The sequence below is a fragment of the Malaclemys terrapin genome, chromosome 2, assembly GCF_027887155.1.
Source record: "Malaclemys terrapin pileata isolate rMalTer1 chromosome 2, rMalTer1.hap1, whole genome shotgun sequence".
Classification (NCBI taxonomy): domain Eukaryota; kingdom Metazoa; phylum Chordata; order Testudines; family Emydidae; genus Malaclemys; species Malaclemys terrapin.
In genome coordinates this window covers 153,680,238-153,707,347 of record NC_071506.1, presented here as the reverse complement: position 1 = coordinate 153,707,347, position 27,110 = coordinate 153,680,238, and the positions used below count along the sequence as shown (strand labels likewise).

General features: G+C 42.4%; 1 protein-coding gene across 5 annotated transcripts in view; it reads left to right on the top strand.

The window, feature by feature from the left end:
- Window positions 1-24,631, top strand: part of OTULINL (OTU deubiquitinase with linear linkage specificity like) — a 40,892-nt gene extending 16,261 nt beyond the window's left edge. For 2 of the 5 annotated variants that reach the window (XM_054019653.1, XM_054019656.1), the window contains exons 2-8: window positions 10,424-10,583; window positions 10,693-10,724; window positions 10,822-10,913; window positions 14,105-14,254; window positions 20,240-20,368; window positions 21,280-21,552; window positions 22,541-24,631. In XM_054019653.1, coding sequence (XP_053875628.1) covers window positions 10,424-10,583; window positions 10,693-10,724; window positions 10,822-10,913; window positions 14,105-14,254; window positions 20,240-20,368; window positions 21,280-21,552; window positions 22,541-22,720 — 1,016 coding nt within the window. In that variant the 3' untranslated portion in view covers window positions 22,721-24,631. Of the gene's footprint in view, window positions 1-5,042; window positions 5,343-7,839; window positions 8,218-10,417; window positions 10,584-10,692; window positions 10,725-10,821; window positions 10,914-14,104; window positions 14,255-20,239; window positions 20,369-21,279; window positions 21,553-22,540 lie in introns of those variants that run through there. The other 3 variants (XM_054019657.1, XM_054019655.1, XM_054019654.1) reach the window with 3 other exon arrangements.
- The last annotated feature ends 2,479 nt before the right edge of the window (window positions 24,632-27,110 follow it).

Sequence of the window (27,110 nt, the reverse complement as noted above, 5' to 3'; positions counted from 1 at the left end):
CAGGCAGCATGGCCCCAGCCCCCTGGAGCCTAGTGGCACTGCCCTGTGTGGGGGGGTGGAGTGTGGGCGGGGCCACACCCTGGCTGTTTGCGGAGACATCACCCCCCCTGCCCAGCATGGTCAGTCCTGGAAGTGCCGAATTTGTCATTTCCACCCCAGGCACCACACCCCCCTAGGGACAGCCCTGAGCAGGAGGACTCCTTTGTGTTAGGAATTGTACAAACAAACATGAGAAAAGGTGTTTCCTGTCCTAGTTATGTTGTATGTATATTGCTCTTGTTATAACACTGTGCCCACCTGAGAAGAGATCAGGACACAGGCAACTACCTGTGATTCTCTAGACACTGTAGTTTATTTACTAAGCAGCACCACCCACAGCCCTTTGCCCCTGGCTCATACAGAGGCCATAATATCCCTTTCCGTGAAAGTTCTGCTGTCTGCCAGCCTGTTCCTGCGGTGACTCAGGGGGCTGGCACAGCTTCAGCTCTACCAGGACTCCCAGTGGCTGCAGCATTTACTGCAGAATGCAGTACAGTTCACACCCTAGACTACATGTACGTCTACACTGCAATAAAAGACGCGTGGCACAGTCACAGCTGGCCTTTGGTCAGCTGACTCAGGCTCACAGGGCTAAAAATCGCAGTGTAGATGTTTGGGCTTGGGCTGGAGCCCAGGCTCGGCAACCCGGCAAGAGGGGGAGGGTCTCAGAGCCTGGGCTGCAGCCCAAGCCCAAACATCTACACTTCAGTTTTATAATCCTGCAGCCTGAGCCTGAGTCAGCTGGCATAGGCCAGCCACAGGTATTTTACTGCAGTGCAGACATACCCTTAGTGTCTATAGAATGACTGACAGCTTGGGAGATCTTGGTGAGGATTAGCCTCATCAGTCCCTAATGGCTGTGCATCTTTGAAGGAGAGAGAACAAAGCTATTTTAGGGTTCCTGCTGTGTGATATTGGCAAACAGGATGGAACGATAAGCAGGTCAGAGGGCAAAACAATTATTTTTAGGGGGGTAACATTTTAATTTTCCCTGATATAAGTCCCAGTTATCCAGGCAAATCAAGAGGCACTTTATTGAAGAAGGTAAGGAATTCATATTACTCAGCCTTTTGGCTAAGATTAAGTGTAGGAAGGCATTCAGGATTAAAATATAGGTTCAATAGTCCTTTACTCTGCCAATTTGGATTTAGCACACCGCCATCAAAAGTTGTATGTTTTGGAAAGCAGAGACTGGACAAAACAACCCTGAGCTCAGCATCTGGCCGACTCACCATAACCCTCAGCCATAGATAGATCCTCTATAAATCATAACCTTCCTTGAAATAATAGATTTATAGGAGTTTACATAAATCCTATTTCTTTGCATATAATTGGAGTGTAACATCTCTGAATGGGGAAGGAGACTTATCCTAATGAATTACAGTAGAACCTCAGGGTTACGCACACCTCGGGAATGGAGGTTGTCCATAACTCTGAAATGTTCCATAACTCTGAACAACACAGACGTTCTGGATGTCAGCCATGGGGGGTGGAGGAGGGCTGCGGGGTGTGGGGGAGGGGCAGGGCTCTGGCTGGTGGGGAGGCGGGGAGTCAGGACTTCTGACCCTTGGGACACAGGACTCTGGGTGGGGGGCTCAGGGCTTCTGCCCCATGGGAGTACCAGGGCTCAGGGCTTTAGACCTGTGGGGAGCATTGTGGCTCGGGGCTTCAGCTCCACGCTCCGTTCCCGGCTTTGACCCTGCAGAATTGCTGGGGCTTGGGTCTCCCCTGGGGCTCCATTACCGGCTTCAGCCGGATGGGGGGCACTGGGGCTCGGGGTTTAGCTATGAGGGGAGTGCTGGGGCTGCAACCGGCTGATTGGTCACTTCTGGTTCCACAGGGTGTCCGGTTGACCAGTAAGTCCATAATTCTGGTGTTCATATCTTTGAGGTTCTACTGTAAAATAAAATAATAATGGCAATGACCGAAATTTCAGGAAGATTTTCTGTTTGTTTTACAAAGGAATGTATTTATAGTAGTTGCTAAGGGTAAGTGCTTAGAGAAGGTTTACATTTTCTGTGGTACATAATGATGTTCACTTATTAGTGTCTGAAACATTCTCTTGTGTTTTTTCCTTGCTTGATTGGAAGTGGATTTGAGCCAGTTACTGGTCTTTGCTGGTGTACCATTCTGGAAGGAGACTAGAATACGAATGGATTCATGAACTGAAATTTACCCTCATTTGTAGGAATCCCTAGAAGAAAAATATAATTACATGTGTTATCTTTTTTGCAATCAAGCAAAAATATACTTTAAATTCTCAACAAACAGGGTCCTGGATACAGATATGGTGGTAGTATGTCAAACAGCAGCTGGAGTGTGTTAAACACTACAATTTTAGACAGCTTGAGAGATTGGGGTATTTTTACAATGAAAAGGCTACTCTGCTACCTCACAATTATATTTTTTCTAAAAGGCCTCTGGAAACCAGAGGGAAAGACATTTTTGACTCATATAAGGCAGCTGAGTAGCAAAGGATTTCCTGAAAGTATTGGGCCAAATACTGCAAAAACTGTTGTATATTGTGTGACCTTTTGACTCTTGTCTCAGTCTCAAAGTGTATGCCTGTTTCCATATAAAAGCCAAGACTTGAACAATTTAAACTGAACACTACTTTTACCATATGGTGAATGCAGTTATTGATACCATCCTCTCCCATACACATCACCATTACCTTCTGATACTGAGGAAGCAATTATCACTTATGGTGTTTCTGATAGAACAAGGGGAGAAAGCTTTGTTAGTATGGAGTTTTATCAAACTTCGTATTAAGAAAAATTATGCTTATTTTACCAATGCAAATTGGCATTTCTGCTCTCTTATGTAAAGACAAGGTTCTTAAAATGGAATAGCTGTTTAATCACAATACTACTGGCATATCTTGGTTTTGCATCTGGTATCAGCAACATTTTCATTTTTTTCCCCACTTGGTATATGCTAATAACAATTTTTTTCTGAAATTGGGGACCCGATAGTGGTGTTGAGGTGTGGGGGAAGGGTGGTTCTTGTTCTATAAAGCATTATAGGAAATGTTTCACTATATTTCTGAACCTTATACAAATGGTGTAATTTACTGTATTTGGTATCAGGATTGCAACAGGCAACCAACATAATAAATATTACATAACTCTTCTAATTCTGTTCTATTCTTAACAGAAGGGTTAAATTCAGTTCAGCTGCATTTATACAAGCGTGTGTGCATGCCCACCCCCCGTGTAATATTACCAATGTGCAGTACTGTGTCTATAATAAGGCTGGGTTTAGTTTTTTACTTGCAGCAGGGATTCAGCTTCTTTGTTTTGTATGACCTTTTCAAAATTTACAGCACATTATCTGTTGGTAAAAATGAATTTTCTGGAGATTCAACTAAATCAGTTACTGAGTCTGAGTTAAAATATATTAAATATGACTTGAAAAAAATTCAGCATCTGACCTTCTTTAGCAACCTTTTTGCTAACACATGACTGGTTTATCATTCACGTTCCAGATGGCTGGAATGGAAGTTTAACTGTCCTCACGTGTACATATAAAGAAATTTGGTATAATTAGGCAAAATTAACAGAGGGTCCTGTGGCACCTTTGAGACTAACAGAAGTACTGGGAGCATAAGCTTTCGTGGGTCAGAACCTCACTTCTTCAGATGCAAATTATTAATTTTTCCCTAACTTTCTTATTGTTAACAGTTTTCCCTTATAACAAACACTTCCCATATCATAAAATGAGACTGAAACTACTCATGTCTTCAGTAAAGAAAGCAAATACTCACGGGGGGTAAGGAGGGGTATGTGTCCCTAGTAAAGATGGCTATTTCTTATTGGTTCCAAGGGAACTGAAGCTACAGACTGTATTCAAGTACTCTGGCCCCCATTTCCCTAGAGTCTTTGTTATCATAGCTCTCTCAACCTTCAAACCTGCCAATGTGTGACACAATTTATCCAAGTGACTGAAAAATGACTAAAAGATGGAATACTTGTGTTTCATTGCACGTCAGATCATATAATTGTCAGAGAAATAGTTTTATACTATAAAACCCTCTTTTCAAGGAAATTTTGTGGGTGTTTTTTTTTTAAATGGTTTATTCAATTCACCTGGAAAAACAGGAGGTCTGCACTGTGCAACTATAAAGATACCACCTCATTCCCAACCAAACATTGGTGGTCAGCAAAGTTTGAACTCTGGATCCTCAGATCCTGAGCCCAGACCTCTATGATTTGATGTAAAGGAATAATTGTGCTCTCAGTAGCAGCCACTAGAAGGGATCTGATGTACATTGTGTAGGATCTAAATATACAGACCTCAGCACTTTCTGATCAAAATACAGAACTTGGTTTTCTGACTTTGTTTGCCTGTGTGTGCCATAAAGGCTTTTTTTTTTTTTTTTTTTTTTTTTTTAATAATGCCAAAAAAGTACACACAGACTGTGTGGAGGAATGGAGAAAAAAGTGTACTCAGTCATAAGTCACCCAGTCTACTTTTAATTTTGGAAGGTGCTTGGTTATCACAGTGATGCGTGTGGTATAAAAAGCTAAATAGAAGACGGCTGTGTTTGTGGAAAGGACACTACCTAATATTTTTTTGTGGCTGATCGGATGAGGACTTTGACAAGAATCCACTTCTCACTCCCCACCAGCAATAAAACACAGTTGCAGGCACACTCCTCTTTATGTTCTTGGTGGTGGGGAAGGGATTTTTTAGTGCCTAATAGAACCCAATAATCTATAGATTTTTCTAGTGCTAGCAGAGTTGATTGTGAAGATGATGGCCACTGTGGGGAGTTCTGACACTTATCAGTTTTATGGTAGTTTTCTTTGTATTCCCTTTCTGGCTCTATGAGGGGTCAAAGCCTCCAGGTGCTCCCTTGCACTAGGAATGTGCCGCTGCAGGTCCCACCAATCACTCTACAAACACTCAGTAAGAAGCCACCCTTGTTGAGGGCTCCTTTATTTATACACAGGCTTCAAACCTGCTCAGTGGACAGTCTTATAGAAAAGTCCATATGTCACAACTTAAAGGTTCTCACTTTGCCATTTGCTGTCCGCCCAGATGCGTCTCATGCAACTCACCCGTCTGGGTGGAGGATCACCAGGTTCCCTGGGCATCCCAAGGCCTCATGAGTGTTTTGTTAGAAGCCTGAGGGTTGTACCTATTCCAGAGATTGCAGAAGATGCAGAAGATTCAGCCCTCACCTTGACTGTAGTGATGTTTTTGCTCAGGTTTGGAGAAGAGATTTGGTGTGAGCACAGCACTGGGTGCGAGGGACTGCTGAGCTCTAATCCCGTCTCAGAGGCAGAATCCCATATATAGTATGTTTTGAGAAGTTTGGTATTGGTGGGTTATTCCAGTTTACAATTGGTATCAATAACATTTTTATCTTGGAGACCTTGCAACAACAACTCTGTTTCCAATAGCCATTTATTTAAAGACTTCAGTCTAAGATGTAAATGGATAAGTGATGTTCTAATCAGAATAAGGGCTAGTCTAGATGAGCAGTGAGTGTGCAGCAAACTGGGGTGTAAATCTACAGCACACTAGTATGTTGCACACTAACTGTCCGTGTGAACCTTGCTACTGCACACTAAAGTTCCCTCGTGTGCTTCAAAACAGGAGTAAGTCGGTGTGCGTTAGGGAACTTCTAATGCACGGTAGCAAGGTCTGCAAGGACCATAAGTGCACGGCATATTAATGCACTGTAGAATTACACCCCAGCTTGCTGTTTGTCTAGACAATCCCTAAGTCATTCCTGTGGTGCACTTCTCTGCTCTTAGGGGAATTCTTTTCCAAAAAGATAATAATTCTGTGCCTAAAAATTCTGAGCACAATATTTTAAAATTCTGTACAATTCTGCATATTTTATTTGTCAAAATAACACAATAGGATCATGCCAGTTTCAAAATGTCTGTAACAAAACAGACAACAAAAGAAATTCTGGAAATGTTTTTTAACAAATAGATTCCTTACTAGGTGTATTAATACAGAACTCTGAGTAATAATTCTTTAAAACTACAATACAGAAATTTATTTCCAGCACCCCTCAGAAGCAGTGCAAAGGCTGGGGGGAGTAGGGGTAACGGAGGAGCTGAGGGAGAGGGAAATAATTGCTGGGAACCCAGGAGTGAACCTGGAGGGTTGTTGGGAGAAGTATGGAACTTTTTTTTTTGGTGGGGTGAGGGGTTGGATTGTTAGGGAGTTGGGGAGCCTCTCCCATGCAGACCCATAGCCTCTCCCATTCAGTCAGGCACATCTGCCCCTGTCCTCATGTGTCCCTGCACCCTCACTCAGCCACTCCTCATCTCCATGTGGCACTGCACCCCCCCATTCATCCCCTGCCCCAGTCAGTCCCTCCACTAGCCCTTCTGAACTCCAGTCTAGGTGACCCATCCAGCAGCCACATGTGCCCCACTCTGTCCCTCCCTTACCCATATCCCATGCCTCCTGACCTGGCCCCGCGGACAGAGCTCTGTGAGAAACGCAGCCTCTTCTCCTCTCTATCAGCTGCTGATTGATTGATATGGCCAGTGAGCTGGCTGCCCTCTGTTCTGGTGCCACAGCATTCCCTGGTGGGTGAAAGGCGTAACTGCAGTGCCTCTCCAGCAGAATGTATTTTCTGCTGAGAAAAAAAACCCTGCAGGGGACATGAATTCTGCACATGCACAGTGGTGCAGAATTCCCCCAGGAGTAACTTCTCTTATTGAAGAGACACAGCCTTGTGCCTCCCAGCCTCCCATAGGAGAGCATCAATATCTTACTTAGGCCATGTCTGCAATTCAAAATTATGTCAACCTGACTTCGGCACAGAGTCACTGCAGTTATTAAATCACTTGTGTGTGTGCACACTTGGCTCTTTGTGTCAGCATTGTGCCTCCTTACCAGGAGTGCTTGTATCAATTGTATTGTCAGTGTGGGACATTGTGGGACAGCTCCTGAAAGTCAATAACAGTCGACATAAGCATAACTACATCAGTATTGACTGTATGCCACTCGGAGAGGCAGTGTTACTAAATCGGCACTTAAGGTGGTGGGAGCCAAATTTAAGTGAGGACATTTCCACAGCTAGGTTGATGCAAGACAGCTTACATTGACCTAACCTTGTAGTGTAGACCAGGCCGAAAGAACACCCAAGTTACTTATTGCTATGTTATTACACACGTACCACAAGTGGGGTATCACTGGATTTCAAAAGAGGCTCTAATGCTTTTTTGCTGAATCTCTCAATACAGTGTAAGGCTATTGAGAAATTCTGTTTTATGTAAATTAAAGGACTTTTTCAACACTAGCAAAGTTCATGTGAGCCCCCTTCCCACTCCCCCCCGTAAAATATGGAACTGGAACAGAAACCTTAGATGTCAGGAATTTGCTCAAATGTATTTCTACTATTCTACATAACATGTTACTTTGGGGAAAAATACCAGTTCAGTCTTTTTAATAGTCCCATTCTGCCCAATCAAAATCAAATGAGGGTACTGTGTGTGTGTGTGTGTGTATGTATATATTGCCACCATAAATAATGCAAAAAAAGACTTGACAAGTTGTTTTTTTACTTTGCATCTTCACTTGTTTTTGTTCCAATATGTTTGATTAATTTGCTGTGGATATTTTAAGCTGGATCAGCATTGGGTTTGCTTTGTACAATGGTGGGAAAACTTAGACAACCGAATGTGCCAGGTAATGAACAAGAGTTGTAAACTGTTACAAGGGGCTAGTATAGTTAACAGAAGCTTATATTATAAACTTGCTGATTTTTTTTAAATCATGCCTTCACCACAGAAATGGAGGGATAAAATAAATCACTGTAACTCTATTAACCTCCCAGGATTTTCCCCCTCAAACAATGTGTAAACCTCATACAATTAGTCATAATTTAGCTGCTTTGAAATTGTTTATTAAAAGTATCCCCATTTGTTTCCATAGATAATCAGTGCATATGCTATGAATAGAGATGCCATAGGATATTCCCCAACAATCAAAATCTCTGGACCTTACTGAAAGAGCTAATGTTTTGTTATAGTTGTAGCCAGTGATAAATGTTTGCTGCAGCTCCTGGAAGACAATGCGTTTTAAAATGTTACACTGATTTTTGGATCTACTTTAGGAGTGCATATTATAAAATTGTTCTTTATCCCTTCAAAAGCAGCACTTCCAGGAGTAACCCCCTTTCATCTCAGGTGAGCAGGTGTTTACTATAGCACTGTGAATAAAAGGTAATCGGATATTTGTCTGTCTTCATGTATTAAGCACATTCACAAGGCCAAAGTGTGTTGCTGCATGTACCCTGTATGTGCTAAATCATTGAAGTGAGATGAAAAGTTCATTGGCAAATTTCCTTGATCTAGTACAATTAAGTTAATACAAATCAAGGTTCCTCATCTCATTGAGTAGTGGCTTCTATTGGTCTGCTGATGTAACAGGGCTGATTCCCCTCTCTCATTCCCTTCTGTCTGAGTTTGGGGTGCTAGCGTACTCAGCCCAAGTGGGATTGGCAGAAGGAGAAGTACTTTAAATCAGTCAACAAACCCCTTAAAACTCATTAGCTTCTTTTTCTTCACAACTACTGGAAGAAAACATTTCAGTGCGTGATTCTAGACATGATCCTTGTTTCCACACAGCCTAAAAGTTATATCCTGTAGCAAAGCTTTTGAATGATAGCATCAATATTCTTTATATGTGCAAGAGCTCACCTAAGAACTTGTGCACAATTGTGCATGTAATTACCAGGATTACATGGGCATACATCTGAATGATTCATGCACTCACGGTAGCCGTATGTGAATAGGCAAAATTAATTTGAACTTCATACACATTTTGGGAAAAATCAGTCCCAAAAGATTAAGGAAACTCACAATTAAAGGCAGAGAGACTGAACCTCAGCTGGTGTAAATTAGCATAGGTCCATTGAAGTCAAGGAAGCTACACTGATTTGCATTGTTTGAAGATCTGGCCCACAATTCATATTGCAGAGGCAAGGCACTGACTAACACATGGTGCCTATAGAAAGAAAGCAATCAGCTCAGGAACTCAGCAGTGAATGGCCATTCCTCATGATTCAGGGAAGCCTTTTTTAAAGTCAGATGATGCTTAAAATATTGTACTAAATGAAAATGCAAGGAAGGTCTGTCCTGTTGCTTTTTTTTTTTTTTTTGGTTGGTTGGTTAATGTTCATTATTACAGATATTAGAGGGGTAGCCGTGTTAGTCTGAATCTGTAAAAAGCAACAGAGGGTCCTGTGGCACCTTTGAGACTAACAGAAGTACTGGGAGCATAAGCTTTCGTGGGTAAGATCCTCACTTCTTCAGATGCAAGTAATGGAAATCTCCAGAGGCAGGTATATATCAGTGTGGAGATAACGAGGTTAGTTCAATCAGGGAGGGTGAGGTGCGCACCTTATGCTCCCAGTACTTCTGTTAGTCTCAAAGGTGCCACAGGACCCTCTGTTGCTTATTACAGATATGTTGATCCTATGGTGCAAATATGTTAATACTTGAAGCAGTTATTGGTAGAGCAATAGTTAATCATAAATTATAGGAATGTACTAAGCCTAAGCCAGTAGCAAATTCACCAGTCAAGGAAGGTAGAGTAAAGCACTCTACAGCCACTCAGTTCATGTCCTATTCTTCAGGGTGGGTTTTATTAACAAAAGATTAAAAAAAAAAAAAAACCCTCAAAATAATACAGAGTATTAGAGCTGTCCTGCTTTCTCCCAGCTGGAAAATAAGGGTTCATGCCTTTCCTGTGGCTAACCCCTAGACCTCCTGCAAAATCGTCAAGGTGGAACTTTCTTCAGGGTCGTAAATTAATCTTTATTTTCCCCATATTGAGCCAGGAGTATTCCTTTATGTGGTTTCCAGTCACATGATGCTAAATTGATCATTCTCCATCTTGTGCTCCATCTGGAGAGTACAACTCCCTTGGTCTTAAAGGGCCAGGCCTCAGAACAGGACATTGTGATGGGTGCAAATGCCCAAGAACCAGCAATCAGCTTTCAAAACATCTTGGTTTCCCTATTGCTGGTCTCCAGTGTTGCCAACTCTCACAGTTTGATTGTGAGTCTCGCAATATTTGCTGTTTTTCTTAAAACACCATCTCCCGGAATCATGTGATTAGATGAGAATCTCAGCTTTCGTTAAAAAAATACGTTTCTAGCCCTCATTGTTGCAGAGAAAAGCTTTAAAGCATGACTCAAATGCACCCAAAAGGTTCAGAAAGCAGAGGATAACTAAAATGAGCGCCCAAATTTATCATTTCTAAAAATCTCATAGGTTTACAGCCAATCTCATGGTTTTTGAGGACTGACTCATTTTGCTTGGCAACATAAAGTCATTAGTAGAAGGGTTGTATACAGGTAGTGTGAAACAGTGAGATATTGTTCACTTTTTAATTTTTGTTTCAGGAAGGAATGAAGTGCAGTCCTGGACAACAGCTGTCAACCAATCCTTACATATGGTGTGGCAAAAAATAAAGAGACAACTAATATTAGTCATGTCTTTTCTCCTTGCTGCTCTCTGGTATTGTAGAAGGCTCTATGCATACTTAGCACAGCTGTTGAAATGGTATGTTTTTACTACAATGCCTTTCATTTCAATTGTATCTTTGTTCTTTCATTAAATATTTACTTTCTGCAAACTCTTTTTGACAGCTGTTTTATCATTTGGATTTCAGGTGGAGTAGATATCTGCAGAGAAAATTCAAAAGTAAACTTTTTTGTTACCAATCTGCATTATAACTTTCCTCCTTTTTAAATGCAAAAAAGTAGATGTTTAACTAATCTGTGAATTAAATTTGGTTTAGAGAACCTCAGTGTACTGGCAGAAGTTGATCTGCTTGGTTATTGTGCAAGAGAATGGAAAGGAGAAACCAAGCAGGCCAAGCAGATGAAGGCGGTAAGAGTTTTTAGAAGTTGAATCTATATATAAAAAGTTTGAAAAAAATATTGTTTGAAAAAAAGAATAAATACCATCCAATTTTGATGTAAGCAGATGTTATGAGCTGTGTGAGATCAAATGAATTTCGAAAAGGGGCGGGGGGAAGCTCTCCTTAGGTACACGGTTCTGTATATAGAAAGGAGGTATAATGTCCAGCTAGGGTAGATGTACACACACTAGCTTTGATTGAGTGAGCACGTGTACATCTATCTTAACTGGACATTACACCTCCAGCTGCAGTGTAGATGTACCCTTACAGGCAAGAATTACTCAGAATGTGGACCAGATCCTCAGCATTGATGCATCCTCTTTGCACTGCTCTGCCAGCAAAAACGAGCCAACGAGCTAGCCTAACAGTGCAGCTGGAGATTCCCTTGTCATGGAGGAATTCATGGCTGCCATAGAGCTAGAAGAGCTGGCCACCCTGTGGTGTAGGGGTGTGTTGGGAGGCATACTCAGAGCAGAGCTGCACTCTGGTATCCTCAGGCCATCTGGTTGAAGTTAAAGTAGCCCTGAGCAGATCTGATTTGCACTGGGGACCAACCTAATTCCCCAGTACCTCTGGGGGAACACAAAGGTGGCATATAGCAACTTTTGTTTTCCCCAACTTTGGGTCCTGATCTTGAGTGCAGGTTGGCCAGACTAGACTTGTCTTTAGTCCTCGAAGCAATGGACCTGATTCACTAGCACCCCCGCTCCCTTTGTAGGAGGAATAGTAGTTACAGACCTTCCAATTTCTAACTGCAAAGAAACTAAACTAAGTTAATACAAAAGATGAATTGATCGTTTCGATGAAATGAAAACAAAATGCAACCGAGTATATACTCAGGCACCTAAGCTCACCACAACTGTCCTAGCAGCACATGGTGGGGAGAAGTAATTTCTGCAATACTGTAGTGGGACTCAAGCAATGTTGGCAGCAAGTGCCAACATGTTGAATTACCCCCAAAACCACACTCAGACTGATGCTACAAAACCAAAAAGAAAGAGGCACCAGTTCTCTTTTGTCCTTTCTTTAAACTGAACCACTGATCAAGGAAGAGAGGCAATGATATTTTACTGTTGGCCCACAATGGCTCCTCCTATACCTGGTTTTATTTTATTGTAAAAAGTGAAAACAGGAGAGTTGTTGTAGCCTACAACAACATGTACACAATCTACCTGCAATAAATTTCAGATAATCATTTTATTACACAGCCAAATCTCTGGATTACACCCCAAGAGTTTTGACATAATGCTGTTACAATTTGTTTTAATAATCCATATATTAAAACCTCTTTGAAAATGTACTAGTCTGAAGAACTGGAATCAGTTTAATGACAAGTGATTATTTCTAATGTTATTTTGTAGGAAGAAAAAAGGCTATTAAACACAAAACACCAAGATAATGTGACCTTTAGTGTAGTTAAAACCAAAACCCACAGCACTGACACTTCTCACCCTATCCTAAACTCACTCTGCAAAGGTTTGTGTGTGGAGTTTACTTACTGTAACGAATTGTTTCACATGCCTTAACTCTGACTTTTTTCAGGAAATGTGTGGGTTTGAGCTAGGCACTTCCTATAATTTCAACAAGACTGCATTTAATATTTAATGAAGTGATACTGAGGGAAAACTTGTGCTGTTTGACCTTTTGCACAAGTATACCTGGGAATGTGACTATTAATAGCATTGCTTTTGGAAATGTAGCAATGACGCTCTCATCCCACTATTTAGAAAAGAGGTGGTGGTGGGGGCAACAACCTAGCAACTAAAATCCTGGCAATACTGGCATGCTGCCAGTTCTTAGGACTGCTGCTGATTCAGTTTGGAGGGGAAGGGAGTCTTTGTTTTAAATACATAACTGTGCTTTCCAGAATGCTGGAACATAAAATAGGCATTTTGGGTTTAAAATGATTATTCTTCATCGTCCCTTTATTTTTCTGGCAACCAAAGAATTAGGCCAGAAATTTCAGTGGTCTCATCCTGGCCTATAGTTTGCTGGCATAGTCAATTCTAGGTTTAAATAATACAGTGAAGATGCCAAACATGTTTTATGGGCACAAATGCTTTTAGAAATTAGAAACCATATTTGGCCATCACAGTGGGTCATGGGGATTTAGCCTAGTAATTGCCACTGATGTGAAGAGTTGTGATTATATCCCAGTTCCCTGTCTTTTTAAAATAGACTAGACACAATGTGTTGAATTAGTTTGCTCCACTGCAAACTGCTTGACAGTAGTTATGCTACTGTTGTATGATCCAATTTTTAATAAAATCTTCAGCAAATGAATAGTGAATGAATAAATAGTATCAGTAATGGCTAAAGAGACACAAGAAAGCACTTTCCAGAGATCACAGAAGATGAAATAAATATTGGGGTTATTTTGTGCCATTTTGCATTTTGTGCCAGCTACCTTCAGATAGAGAATCAATTTAGTAATCCAGTGGCATAATTTTTGCGATGAAAGGGCTCCATCTGCTGTATATTGCTAGATACACAATTTTAGAAGAGAAAACAATCTGGTATGAACCTAACATCTGGATCCAAATTTTCTTTTTGAAATACTGGCATTGTCATATAAAGTTCTGCACAGAAAAGTCGTGATCTTTTTCTCAGTCACCTTGATAACAAATTCCTAGCACTTCTGAGTGCCTGCAAAGCAGATGTTCCTCAAAGGTTAGGACTGTTAGTATTAGGCTGACAGCACCAGTGAATCCACAAAAATTCCCCATATCAAACCTTTTCGGCCATAGCAGTTTGCTGTCTCCTGCTCACAACATATAACCTGGTAAACATCAGTTTCAAGTTAGAGAGAGAGGATAAAAAATTACTTAAATATGCATTGAATTATACACACAGACGATCATAAAGATCATTTTGGAAATTGGAGAAGTACGATGTCCAGACCATGTATAAACCTATTGAAACTGGTAGAAAGTGTATACATCTACAATGAAATAAAATGTCTTTAGGACTTCTGCTTTCCCTTGTACTAGTGTTCATCAGCAGTAACTCCACTGAGATCAGTAGTATTACTCCACTAAAAACAGAATTTTTATAGACCCTTAAGGACATGTTGAAATTAGCCTCAAAGCGAACTTGTCTCACTGGTTCATTCTAGGATTTAAGATACACATTGTTCTCTGCTGTTTTGGCCTTTTTTTAGGCTTATGAAGAACTGTTTTGGAAACACCATATTAAATATATACGACAAGTCAGAAGAGATAACTACTGTGCATTAAGAGCTGTGCTGTTTCAGGTATTCAGCCAGGGCATTTATTTTCCATCATGGATGAAGGAGAGAGACATTTTAAAGGTATGTTTCAGTTGCCAAAGCAAATAAAATTTACATGTCCTTATATTATAGAAGGAGGATTTGAGCCAGCAACAACTTCTCTAAAATTGCTGTACTCCATTGCAAGTGTGAGTAGAGCATACAGGAGGGAGCAAGACAGATTAAGCACTATGCAAAAGTGGAAGCAAGTATCAAGTCCATTGTGTTCCCTTATTCTTAAGAGTACAAGTATAAATGAAGGGAGATGGGTGGGTATAGTATCATGTCTGAGGGGGCATGGGTATAAGGGCTATTTCTCTCATGCTAATAAGGCATAATAATAATCTATGTGGTCCCATTTTAAGCCTTATGCCTGCCACTGGACAGGAATTATTATTTACTATTTGCATTGAGGGTGCTTAGAGACCCCAGTCTGGGATGAGGGTCCCATTGTGCTCTTTATTGGCTGGTTATCTATTGAAAAGGCCACAAAAGTTCTTATGAAGCTGAGGGTCGACAGAGCGTTACCATTAGCTAAAGTGGTAGATGACTGGGGGTTTCTTTTTGAGTGCTTTTTTTTTTTGTAGTGCACTTCAGGTTGTATATGTGCTCCGTGAGCCTGAGACCAGAGAATTCTTCCTAGCAGTGTCTGTTCAGTTCATTCATGTGCTCTGCACCGAGGAGAAGAGGGGGCTGCCAGACCGCTGCCCTCTCACTTCCTTCTCGCTGCTTGGAGTCTGGGATGGAGCCTCAGGTCACTGCATCCTTTCGGCCTTTGCCTAAATAGTTTAGCTTAGTATATTTTGTGCCCTTGTTGGGCACCCCTTGTGTAGGGCAGTGATCCTCCCTTCTTCCCTCCCCCGCCCCTTGTCCCCTTGCTTCACTCTGGTGCAGGGAGAATATGCCAAAGGCTTCAAGAGCTTTGTGGACTGCCAGGGGGACTTCCCAGTAAATGACAGTCATGACTCTTTTTGGACCACCTGGGGGAAGGCCTTATCCCTACCAAGTGCAGAACTTGTAGGTCATTTCCACAGAGGATGAGGCAGTCAAGGGAGATCTGCCTCATGATGTTTCTCAGGGATAGGTCCATGAGGGCAGCTCCAGACTCTGACCCCCTGTATGTTGGCCTGAGGAAGGTAGGAGTGTGGCTTTGGCTGGTTCCAGGCCTCTCCTGCCACTCCCCAATCCCCCATCGGCTCCGATAGACTTGGGTGAGAAGACCTGGGATTGCTGTTGCTGTCCAGAGACCACCCAGTTATACCAACATGCCAATCGATACCAGCCTGTACCCCATCACTGAGCTGGGGTCAAGCCAGACTTTCGCCAGTACTGTCAACTAATAGAGACAGGGCATCGCCACCTCCTGGTACTGAGAGATCCCCCATTGGACTCAGACTCAGAATCCTTTGACTCTGGAGGTACCAGGAACAGGGGGCCTGTCCCCAAACTACTCCCCAAGGTGACTTTTGTGAGGGTTAAGACCAGATAGGCCATTGGGAATCTCTGAGTGTCACAGTACTCCCGTCCCAGGGAATATTCACTCTATATGTATTGGTACACATCATCTTGGGGACTGCTACGATGGGGTATGAGGCTCCACAGTGGCAGTAGTGAGGCCCAGAAGATCCACAGACCCATCACATTTTGTACCCACACTGAGGGACTTGGGAGCCCAGGGAGATAAATCTCTCCTGTGGGAGGAAGAATCTCCACAGGCTCCCTGGAACAGAGAGACCCTCAGAAGGTGAGGACCAGCCTGGGCAGGAGGAGAGTGCACCGGTGAGCTTATCCATATTATTTCCAGAGGAAGCAGTGATACCAGCTTCTCCACAGTGCCTGGTTGACCCAAGGTCTTCCAGGGCTTGCTTAAGAGGGGGGTGGAGGCCCTGCACATCTCCCTGGAAGAAGTCCCGGGGGCTCTGCATAGACTGCTGGACATTCTGCACAGCTTGGGCCCAAGCAGGGTGGAGCTGCCAATTAACAAGGCCATCCTCGAGCCAATTAAGACACTCTGGCAGATGCCGGCCACCATTCCTGTGGTGTACAGGTGGGCAGAGGAGGGAGATTTCATGTCCACAAAGGGGTCAAAATACCTTTTTTCCCCACCTGGCCCTTAGCTTGCTGGTGGGACAGTAGCAATGTAGTGCAGTAGGCAACAGCTGCCAGCTCTATGCCTCACAAAAAGGCAGCTAAGAGAATTTGGGGGGGGGGGGTGGAGGAAGAGTACTCTTCGCCTTCCCTACAGTTTTGGATTCTGAACTGCCAGGTACTGATGGCCAAGTATGACTTCAACATCTACAATAGGTTCATCAAATTCATCAAGAAGGTACCTCAGGACAATAGGGAGCCATTTCAGGCCCTAATCAGTGAGGGAAAGCTGGTGTCCAGATCCACCCTCGTGACAGCCCTAAATGTGGCAGACACTGTGGCGTGGTCCATGTCTATGGCAGTGGCAGTGAGACGTTAGTTGTGGCTCTCTTCATCAGGGATCCAAAAGGACATGCAATTAATGATGATGGACCTTCCATTCGAATGGAGCAAACTGTTTAGCATAAGGATGGATGAGTCCCACCATTCACTAAAGGACTCCTGAGCCATGCTCAGTTTGGTTGGCATTTACACGCCTGTTATGAAGCGCAAGTCCACCAAGCCACAGTTCAGGCAGAGGCCCACCCAAGCCAGTGTTGTAGCACCAGTGGCAGTATAAACTTCCCCGCAAGTGCCAGATGAAGGAGAGGAGGAGTGCCCAGGAGCAGTCATCCTTCATGTCCATCAGACTCCCAAATCAGCATTTATTGGGACTCTTGAGAGCCAGGCACCAACCAGACCAATGGATTTAGGCTCCTTCCCTGTTTCTTCCTCAAATTTTGAAGTGTAGCTGCCCCAATACCTACCAATCTGGAGAGAGACACGACAGACAGGTGGGTACTAGAGGTCATCTTGGGATATACCATCCAGTTTTTGTCCCTCCCCAATCCCAAACCCCCTTCTCCGTCCTCTTTCATGGACAACTTTCATAAGCGAGTTCTTCAGCAGGAGGTGGAGGCCCTCCTGCAATGAGGGGCGATAGAACCAATGCCCCTGACAGCAAAGGGAAAGTTTCTATTCAAGGTATTTCCTCGTCCCCAAGAAGATGGGGTCTAGGGGAATGGAGACCTACCTTCGGCCTCAGGAAGCTGCACAAGTTTATATGCAGTCTGAAGTTCAGGATGGTCACCCTGGTTTCAATTATTCCCTCACTAGATCTTGGAAATTGGTTCATGGCTTTCGATCTCTATTTCCACATAAACATCCACCCACCACACAGGAGATTCCTGAAGTTTATCGCTGTGCATCAGCCCTACCAGTACTGGGTACTTCCTTTCGAACTTTCAGTGGCGCTGAGGGTGTTCACCATGGTGCTGGTGGTGGTAGCAGTGCTCTATCCCCAGTAGGGCCAGTAGTGTATCCCCACTTGGACGATTGGCCCCTCAAAAGGCAACCTTGCCAGGAGGCGCAGGTGTCTGGTCACACTCCTGGGCCTGTTCAAAAGTGGAACTCACATAGGCTATAGGGGTGCGGCCAGATCCAGTGTCATATTTGCCAGACAATCGCTTTGTGCCTGCAGGCGTGGCTATGGATGATGTCCACACAGTCTCAATTTGCTAGTCTCCGTTCCCTGAAGGGTTGTAGACTGCTTTGACTGGTGTGAAGACAGGAGAAAGGTGTGTGCCTGGATGTCCTGTTCTGTTACCTGCTATTGACTAGGACTATGACCACAGACACCTCTCTGTCAGGCAGAGGAGGTCACATGGAGGGGCAGATGGACCAAGGAATGTGTCCCCTCAGGGGTGAATTTTCCACATCAGTGTGCTGGAGGGTGAAAGGTGGTTTGGCTGACCTGCAAGCATTTCCTCCCTTGCATTTGGAGCCAGTTGGTCCAGGTGCTGTCAGACAACATAACAGTGCTCTGTTACACCAGCAAGCATGTCTGGAATGGGTGCATACCTCTGAACATTACCTTGAGCAGTCCATCTGCCAGAGTTTCAGAACACCCTGGCCGACTCCTTTAGCAGACACTTGTGCAGCGAGAATGAGTGGGAGTTTCAGGGTCTGACTCTGTAGGTGGTGTTTCCAGAATGGGTTCACCTAATAACAGACTTGTTTGTGTCAGATCTGAACAAGAAGTGCAGGGAGTTCTGCTCCACAGAGGGGTTGCAGCTCAGGCTCTCTGGGTGACATTTTCCTCATGTGATGCTTGGAGGCTCTGAAGTATGTGTTTGCCCCGATCCCTCTGTGATCACGGTTACTTAAGAAAGATCAGGCAGGACAAGGTGCAAGTCATTCTCATGGCATTGGGGGGGCCTTGTCAGTTCTTGTACCCCATACTCTGTTGCACTTTTTTGCTCGGGGTCCTCTCCACTCCCCGTGATGTGAGACCTCTTGACGCAGGATGATGGGAGGACTCACCAACCTATCCATGCTGCCCCTGAGGGTGTGGTATTTGGATGGATGTTGAGCCTAAAGAGAGTTTGTTTGGCTGACGTGCAGACCTTACAGAATAACTGTAGGAAAACTCTACCAGGAGGTGCTACACTATAAAATGGAAGAGGTTTCTGATGTAATATGATCAACCGCGAATTTCCCCCTTGCATTCAGGGGTGCCAGACATGTTGGACTACCTGTTAGCTTCTAAATCCTCAGGCTGTCCCTCAGCTCTCTGAGATTCCACCTGACAGTGGGCAGCTACACTGTTCTCTCACACCCGTTTACATTCCAGTTCCTGCAGGTTTTAGTTAGGGACTTCCCTCCCATGATGAAGCCTGCGGCAGCCTGGGACTTAAGCTTGGTCTTATTCAGTCTGAGGGGGTTAGTGTTTGAGCCACTGGCTTCGTGCTCCCTGCAGCACCTTTCCATAAAGGTGGAGTTTCTGGTCACTATAATGTCAGACAAGAAGGGGCACTAGGGGTACTCATGGCAGATCCCCCACGCAGTATAACACAAGGACAAAGTGTCCATGAGACTACACATGAGGTTTGACTTTCACATCAACCGAAGCATCCAGTCACCTATGTTCTCCCCCAAGCCACATGCCACAAAGGAAGAGGCGAAGTGGCACTCCTGGGATGCCCATAGAGCTCTTGCTTTTTACCTGTAGAGGACACCGCAGATCTAGAAGTTACCTAGACTCTTTGTCTCATTTGCAGAGAGGATGATGGGAAAAGCCATTTCCTCCAGAGACTGTCAAAGTGGATCTCAGGCTGCACGGTACTCTGCTACAAGCTGAATGAGATCCCTCTTGGGGGCAGTATAATAACACATTTGATAAGAGCCCAGGCAGCTTGGATAGCCTCACTCAAGGATCGTTGACATCTACAGAGCAGCGACCTGGGGCTTGGTACACATCTCTGTGAGGCACCATGCTCTGGTGCAAGCATCTGACTTGGATGCCTCCCAGGCTAGGCCAGTCCTGCATTCTGTAGTGGTGCAAGGCTGCGGGCATCCACCTCCTTGGGAGGGACACTGGTTGTAAATCATCTGAGGTGCACCATACAAAATGACAAGTACTCGAAGAAGAAGGAAAGATTACTCACCTTGTAGTAATTGGAGTTCTTTGAAATGCTCGTATGTGTCGTACACCACTCACCCTCTATTCCCACTGCCTCAAATCCATTGTGGAACCTTGCAGTGGAGAAGGACCTGAGATGGGGGTGGTCCAGCAGCCCATTTTATACCCTTGGTGAGGAGCATAAAGAGGGAGTGGGCACATACACGGACCAAGCAGACAGCCCTAGAAAGAATTCTCTGGTTCTAGGCAGATGGAGCTCATGAGCACCTGAAGTGCACTACACATCAATACATCTCATAGAATCTCCAGTTATCGCAAAGTAAGTAACCTTTCCTTTTTTAAAATTGTTGGCTCGGTTTTAGTCTTATTCAGGATGTGGTTTATCATTTAAAACATATCTTCTCTATACCTAAATTAATTACAATAGTATATTCTGCTTGTTGTTACATAGTGATCTCTCCCCTATTATGTTTTTATAGCTCCCTGAAAAGCTTCTGTATTCACAAGGCTGCAACTGGATTCAGCAATATAGTTTTGGACCAGAAAGATACACAGGCGCCAACGTATTTGGAAAATTACGTAAATGTATGGAAACATTAAAGACACAGGTGAATATTTAGGAAATGGAAAAAAATGTTAGAAGGGAGGACTGAGACTGAAAAGGAAAATCATTTACTGTCACAGAAGTATTTGCTTTCTGCTCAAAACATTGCTCCTGTGCAATCTGTTAGATGTTAGTGGTATGTACTGGATTTAAGTATGGGCATAAGTATGTCCCTGTAGCTGTTGATCATCACTATTTAGGCCTTTACATGTTCATTTTTAATTCTACTGTATATCTTTTTGTCTTGGTTTACCTGCAAATTATCTTATATCTTTAGAGACCTCAGACACCTGTGTTTCTTCCCTTTGGGAACATGTGATCAATGATACAGTGACCAACAGCCTTTTAAAAGCAAAGTATACAACTAGAATTAAGCACTGGAGGGGGGAAGAGTTTAAAACCACAAACACTGTCTTACCCAACTTGCTACCATTCCATAATGGCAATTTAGGCATATCTGTTTTCAGGCATGGCCACTGGTCTCTGTGAATGTTTTTTCAGTCTGATTTCACTCTACATTCCAAAGAGAGTGTCCTTTTAAATGCTGACAGAGTTCTTTATTAATCAGTTTTGGTCTTTTGACCCTCCTGATCAAATCAGTTTCATAGACTCAGTGGGGGATCGAGCCTCAAAACTAATAGTTCTGGTATTGTCCCTTTATTTTTTGTAACTAACAACCTCTGGTGGATTCAAAATTATGACATGAAAGACTTTGAGTTCCATTGCCAATCTCTAAAAGCCATTCAGTTCTTCCATTTATTTTTACTTTAGTTATGATAATGGTTATTGATACCCAGTGATTATTCTTTTTTTAATCCTTGTCAAAAAATAGTTTCCATTTAAAAAAATAACACAAAAACATTTATTAGTGATGAGTTAAGCCACTGATTTGAATTTCTTGTGTATGCTTTGTAGTGGACTGAAATAAGTGGTGTTAAAGACCATGACGAAAGAGGAAACATGTGCAATATCCTTTTCTCCGATGAAAGCAAGGAATATAAGCTGTATGAGGCTATAAAATTCATCATGCTTTACCAAGTTGTGGAAGCCTATGAACAGATGAAGAATGAGCAGAAACGTGTACCCGTCCTTTTTAGCCTCCTTTTTGCTCGTGATACGTCATCTGACCCTTTGAGTTTCATGATGAATCATCTGAATTCCATAGGGGACACGGGTGGTCTGGAGCAGGTAATGGTGTGAATAAAAAATGAGTTCTAGCAGTCTGTGTTTTCTGAAGGATTAGGGTTTGGGAATACTTTTGAGTTCTTATTCATTGATTTGATGTTCCTAGTATACTTTAATACCAGGGTGGGTGAAAAATGCATTGTTTTTAGCGCACCTAAGCTGTTCACCAAATTCTACCTGAATTTGCAAATAGTTTCAGCCAGACAGAAACTGGAAGACACAGTTTGGAAATATCAAATCATTTTGTTTTGACCTTTTAAAAATGAACTGTCTTGATGTTTTCTGAACAAAATGTCATTTCTAATCAACATTTTCTAAACAATTTGTTTGACCCAAAAGAATTTTTCTTTCTCTTTTTGGTGAGAAGGAAGAAAAAAAAAAAAAAAAAAACCTTAGTTTTGTTTTGACGCTGATTTTTTTTTTTCAGTTCAGTCACTGATTCCAAAAATCAGCTATTTGCTCAGCTCTATTTAATACATCATCCACGATAGAATTATTTTGTTTGGAAGGAAAAAATAATTTTTTTTCGTAGAAGAAAAAGCAGTTAAAAACAGGGGGGGGGGGACTTTTAAGTTTCCCCAAGACATTTTATTTTGGAGAATTATTTATACAAATTACAAAAAGCAGTGATATCACTGTAAAATATGTAAAATAACATGATTTTTAGATGACAATACCCTGCATGTTTGACCTGTTTCATCTTTTGCACCTGTTTTTTTGTTTTTGTTTTTTTAATAGAAGCTTTCCAGAAAGGCCACTTTAGAAAGTATATTTGCCCTTCTGAGAAAGATCTCCTTTGGGTACTTATCTGCTGTGGTTGTGGGAAATTCCTGTGGTTGTAATTCCTAGTCCACTCTTCTTATTACACAACTAAACAAGTTAAATGACTTACACTAAACATCAGAGCATGATTAAAGTGTAGGATGTTTTTTTTCCCAGTTTCCTTCTTATAAATCTATAAACAAATGTTTACATCTTTTTTCCCCCTTAGGTTGAAATGTTTCTTCTTGGATATTTACTTGAAGTAAATATAAGAGTCTACAGACTGTATAAGTTTAACACTGAAGAGTTTCAAGTAAACTATCCAGAGGAGTATCACAGGGACTGGCAGGAAGTCTCTCTTCTGACTGAGGATGACCATCATTATCACATCCCCATTATTAGAATATAAGACTGATTTCTAACCATGCAGTAGAAGAAGTGACCATCTCCAGCAAATTATCACCTTTAAGCCAAGTCCTTTGCCAGCAACAGTAGGATTTCAAGTAACATAAAATAATGACTACAGGACACACAGATTTATTATGTTAACTTCTTGCTTGCTTGTACTGACCCATATCACCTGTGATCTGCCTCAGAAAAACACAAAATACATAATCATACAATCAGGACAAATTGGCATATTAAGGTTCTCAAATAAAAAAAAATGGTAAATCACCTGTGAGAAAACATTATCACTAGATAGTTGATAGTCACTTGTTGAGCGAAGTCCAAAACACGTGTTGTACATAAACTTACAATGTCAAATGATACCTATTCTTTGTTTAAGAAGGGTGCTTCAGCCACTGACTTGGGAGAGAAACAACGGCAATAATAAAAATAAATAACTTGCAATATAGCTTTACTCAATATATACTCTTCCCCCTGCTCTCCCTGCATCCCTTCTTTTTGGAAGGGTCAGATTTTAATGTTACCTATCAAAAGTACGTAAAGGATTTTCTTTGCAATTGGTTTGAGAAGGCTGTGCACTTCAGTGCATTTACAAATACTGGCTTTTCACAAAAATGTTAACTCTCTGTACATTATATATACATTTAGCAGGACTCACATTTCCTAAGCTTTTTTGTATATACGATTTAATACCTTTGAGTTACTTTTCTTAATCTTGACATCAAGGTTACTTCTAGTTTTTGAGGGTCTTAAGAAGTATCCAGTATAACAAGCAAATTATCTTAGGTGGGAACTGCTATTTCACCACACTTTATGTTCATTAAAAAGATGACTACTAGGAAGGAAGGGAAATGCCAGATACATTAAAAAAGCAAGTATTGCTGTCTTGAATAGGGAGCTTTACACATTCCCCTCATTCTAAGAAACTGAACTGCAGTTCCACCATTTTATAAAATTAGGAAGCTTAACTTTAATGAAAATTAAAGTGATAACAGTTTAGCAATATGTTTATTTATGGCACATGAACATCATCATACATAAGGCTGCGAGTTTGTCATGGAGGTCACGGAAGTCACAGATTCTGTGACTTTGTGGGACCTCCATGACTTCTGCAGCTGCACCATCGGGGAGGGAGTGAGGGCTCTGGGTGGCACTTTCCTTGGGGGCTCCCCAGAAGCGGTGACATCCCTCAGTTCCTAGGTGGAGGTGTGGCCAGGCAGCTCTGTGTTCTGCCTCTGCCTGCAGACACCACCCCCACTCCCATTGGCTGCGGTTCCTGGCCAAAGGAAGCTGCAGAGCAGGCACTCGGGACAGGCAGCGCACAGAGCTGCCTGGCCATGCTTCTGCCTAGGAGCTGAGGTGGCTGGGATGTTGCCACTTCCGGGGAGGCACAGAGCCAGGTACGGAGCCTGCCAGCCCCGCCAATCCCCACCACCACCAATGGGGGTCCTGGGTTGCACGCCGCTACCTGCCCACCAGCATCAGTGTGGGTCCCAGGCTGTGCACCGCCTCGTATCCCCCACCCCAGCACCAACGGTGCCCCCTGCAGCACCTCCAGCATTCCCGGGCTGCACCCCCCCCAATATTTAGTCCAGGGTATATAGTACAAGTCATGGACAGGTCACAGGCAATACATTTTTGTTTACTTCCCATGACCTGTCTATGACTTTTACTAAAAATACCATGACTAAAACATAGCCTTAATCATAAGCTTAAAATTATTTGAGTCACTTCTCTAATAAGATTATATATAAAGAGAAGAGTTTTTAATAAGAAACAAACAATTTTCCTTTAAAGTTGAAATCATCTCCAAAGACTCATGTAGTGTTTCTCTTTCTCACAGGAGATAATTTACCAGAATGAAATGGTGAATTAGGTCTTCAGGAGATAAACTAATTATATATGCTTTGAGTACACAGAGACTGAGCTATTCCTTTCTTTACTGAAAAGTGATTTTCCCCCTTATATTTCTTTGCATATATGTATATATATTTATAAAGCAAACACGGATTTGGGGAATACTGTAATTGTTTTGTTTCCTGAAAGTTTTATTGGATGGTTTGTTCAATAATTTGTAGCCTTTAATTAAAACTGTTTGATACATTTTTTTTCATCTTCCCAAAACCACATTTCTGATTATATTTTATTTATTAAAAAACCTTTTTTCCTGAGTTCAACATGTTCCTCTTCTGTTTTGGTTCTGCTCTGTGTGGAAGTTTAAAAATTGCTGATAGTAGCATACTGCTCTTATTTACTGAATACCAACAGTGTACTCACTGCTTTACTTACGTAAACAGACATGGCTCAGACCCCAATAAGATTATAATACAGTTTCCATGCAGACATATATGTGTACACAAAGTGCAATTCTGCAGAAGTATTTGCTATACTTTTATGAGTACTTAAAAAGTTTATCATCTATAGTATCTAGACATGGTAATTATCATGACTAGCAATATATAAAGTACTATAACTGAAAAAATGAATTATGAAAAAATTACATTACTTTTGTTCTATTTATTTTGAATACAAGTCTTTCCAAGAATGTTGTTAAAAAAAGTCCTCTTACGCTAAAGTGTTTGGAGGCCCTATTGAACTGTTCAGAAAACAAGGTGGGATAAAAATAAAATCAGTTAAAACATAGCTACAATGCTGGCAATTCCTTAGTACTATAGAACCTATGGAATAGCCTTCGATATTTTTATTAAAACAGATTAATGGCTAATATGCAAATACCCTGTTACCCATTGACTTAAAGCAAGCTGGCCGTACCATTAAGAGCTGGCTTGAGCAGGATTGCAGATGCTGGGAAGGATAAGAAGCAGAAAGAAGGTCCTTCACATAGTTGAATCCAAGTCTGTAAGAAGCCTGTGATGCAAAAGGAGCAGGGGTGTTCTCCATTGCCTTGCCAACCTGTGGACTTGGGGGCTGCCTTTCACTCTTCGGGAAACTTGGTGCAGCACCTGGAATACTTCACTAATTCCTCCACCTTTCTTATGAAATTCAGAAATTCCAGCATTTTTGCCAGAGGAGCTGGCAGCTTCCAGGAGCAGGATTTATTTGGCTTGTGCAACTAAACTTCACTACGTGTGTTCGTTGTCACTTCCTTTAATCCTAGTTTAACAGGGCAGTGGCCCTGGGGTGCACACACATGTCCTAGTCGATATCTTACAGTCTTTCAAAACTTAGAGCTGTAGGTGTAGGTCACATATCTGCTACTAGTCATGTGCCCTATATGGAAAATTGGATATAAGGCTTTCTGCCACTTAGGGTAAGTTTGCACTACAGCCGCTACGCATGTCTAGGTCTGCCCCAGCTCCCTATTGTCCACACTGAAACCCCTGAACCACATGTCTCGCGGCAAGTAGATCTCAAGATCTAGCTATAGAAGAAGATTGAGAGGTGACTTGATTATGGCCTATAGATATCTTCATGGAGGGAAGATATTGAGTACCAAAGTGTTCTTCATTCTAGCTAAAAGACACAACAAGAACCAATGGCTGCCAGCTGAAGCCAGAGAAATTCAAATTAGAAGTAAGGCATAAATTTTTAACAGTGAAGATGATTAATCATTGGAACAAATTACTGAGGGAAGAGGTGAATTCTCTGTTTCCTGATGGCCCCACATCACACCTGGTTGTCTTTCTGGAAGGTGTGTTTTAGTGAAACAAGCTATTGGGCTTAACATGGGGGGAAATGTGTGAAATTCATGGCCTGTGAAATAGAGGCCTGATTAGGAGATCTAATGGCCTCACAATCTATGAATCTATGAAAAATTCAGTGTAGGGTAAGGAATAGATCTGCTATTTTACTGGGTAGCCTGCTTGCTCCCCAGAATCAATAGCTCAAACATTCCACCGGACTGGCCAGGGACAGACATCAGCCCTGCAAGGGAGAAGTGGATGTGGCAGTGACTTCACAAGGGCCTTTGACAGGAACTCAGCCTATTGGGCACAAAGGTGGTGAGGAGGCTGTGACCTCATAGAGCTCCCTTGACATCAGCCAGACAGGACAGGGATGCAGAGTAGGGGGCACCTCAGAGACCCCTGTAGCTTTGCTGAAGCAAGCCTCCTTCTCGCAGTCTCTCCTTGAGGACTAAGAGAGGATTTGTGGTGTCACACCTGAGTGCTAAGGAGGAGCTTCTTTGGGAGTTTTCTTCTTTCCATGTTGATTTTGTAGAAAGCAGACATCACCTGTGTAGAAGGTAAGATTCTCAGTGAGGTTGGGAACCTGTTCAGTCTGATCCAAACATTGCCATCCGAGCTCTAGGTTTGGAAAATACAGGTTAAATTGGCAGAAAAATGTCCCACCTAGGCCTCTTTCCCTTAGTAACTGTTTCAAAATGTAATTGTAAATAAGGAATCATTGTCGAGCAGGTGTCTTTCTAGTAG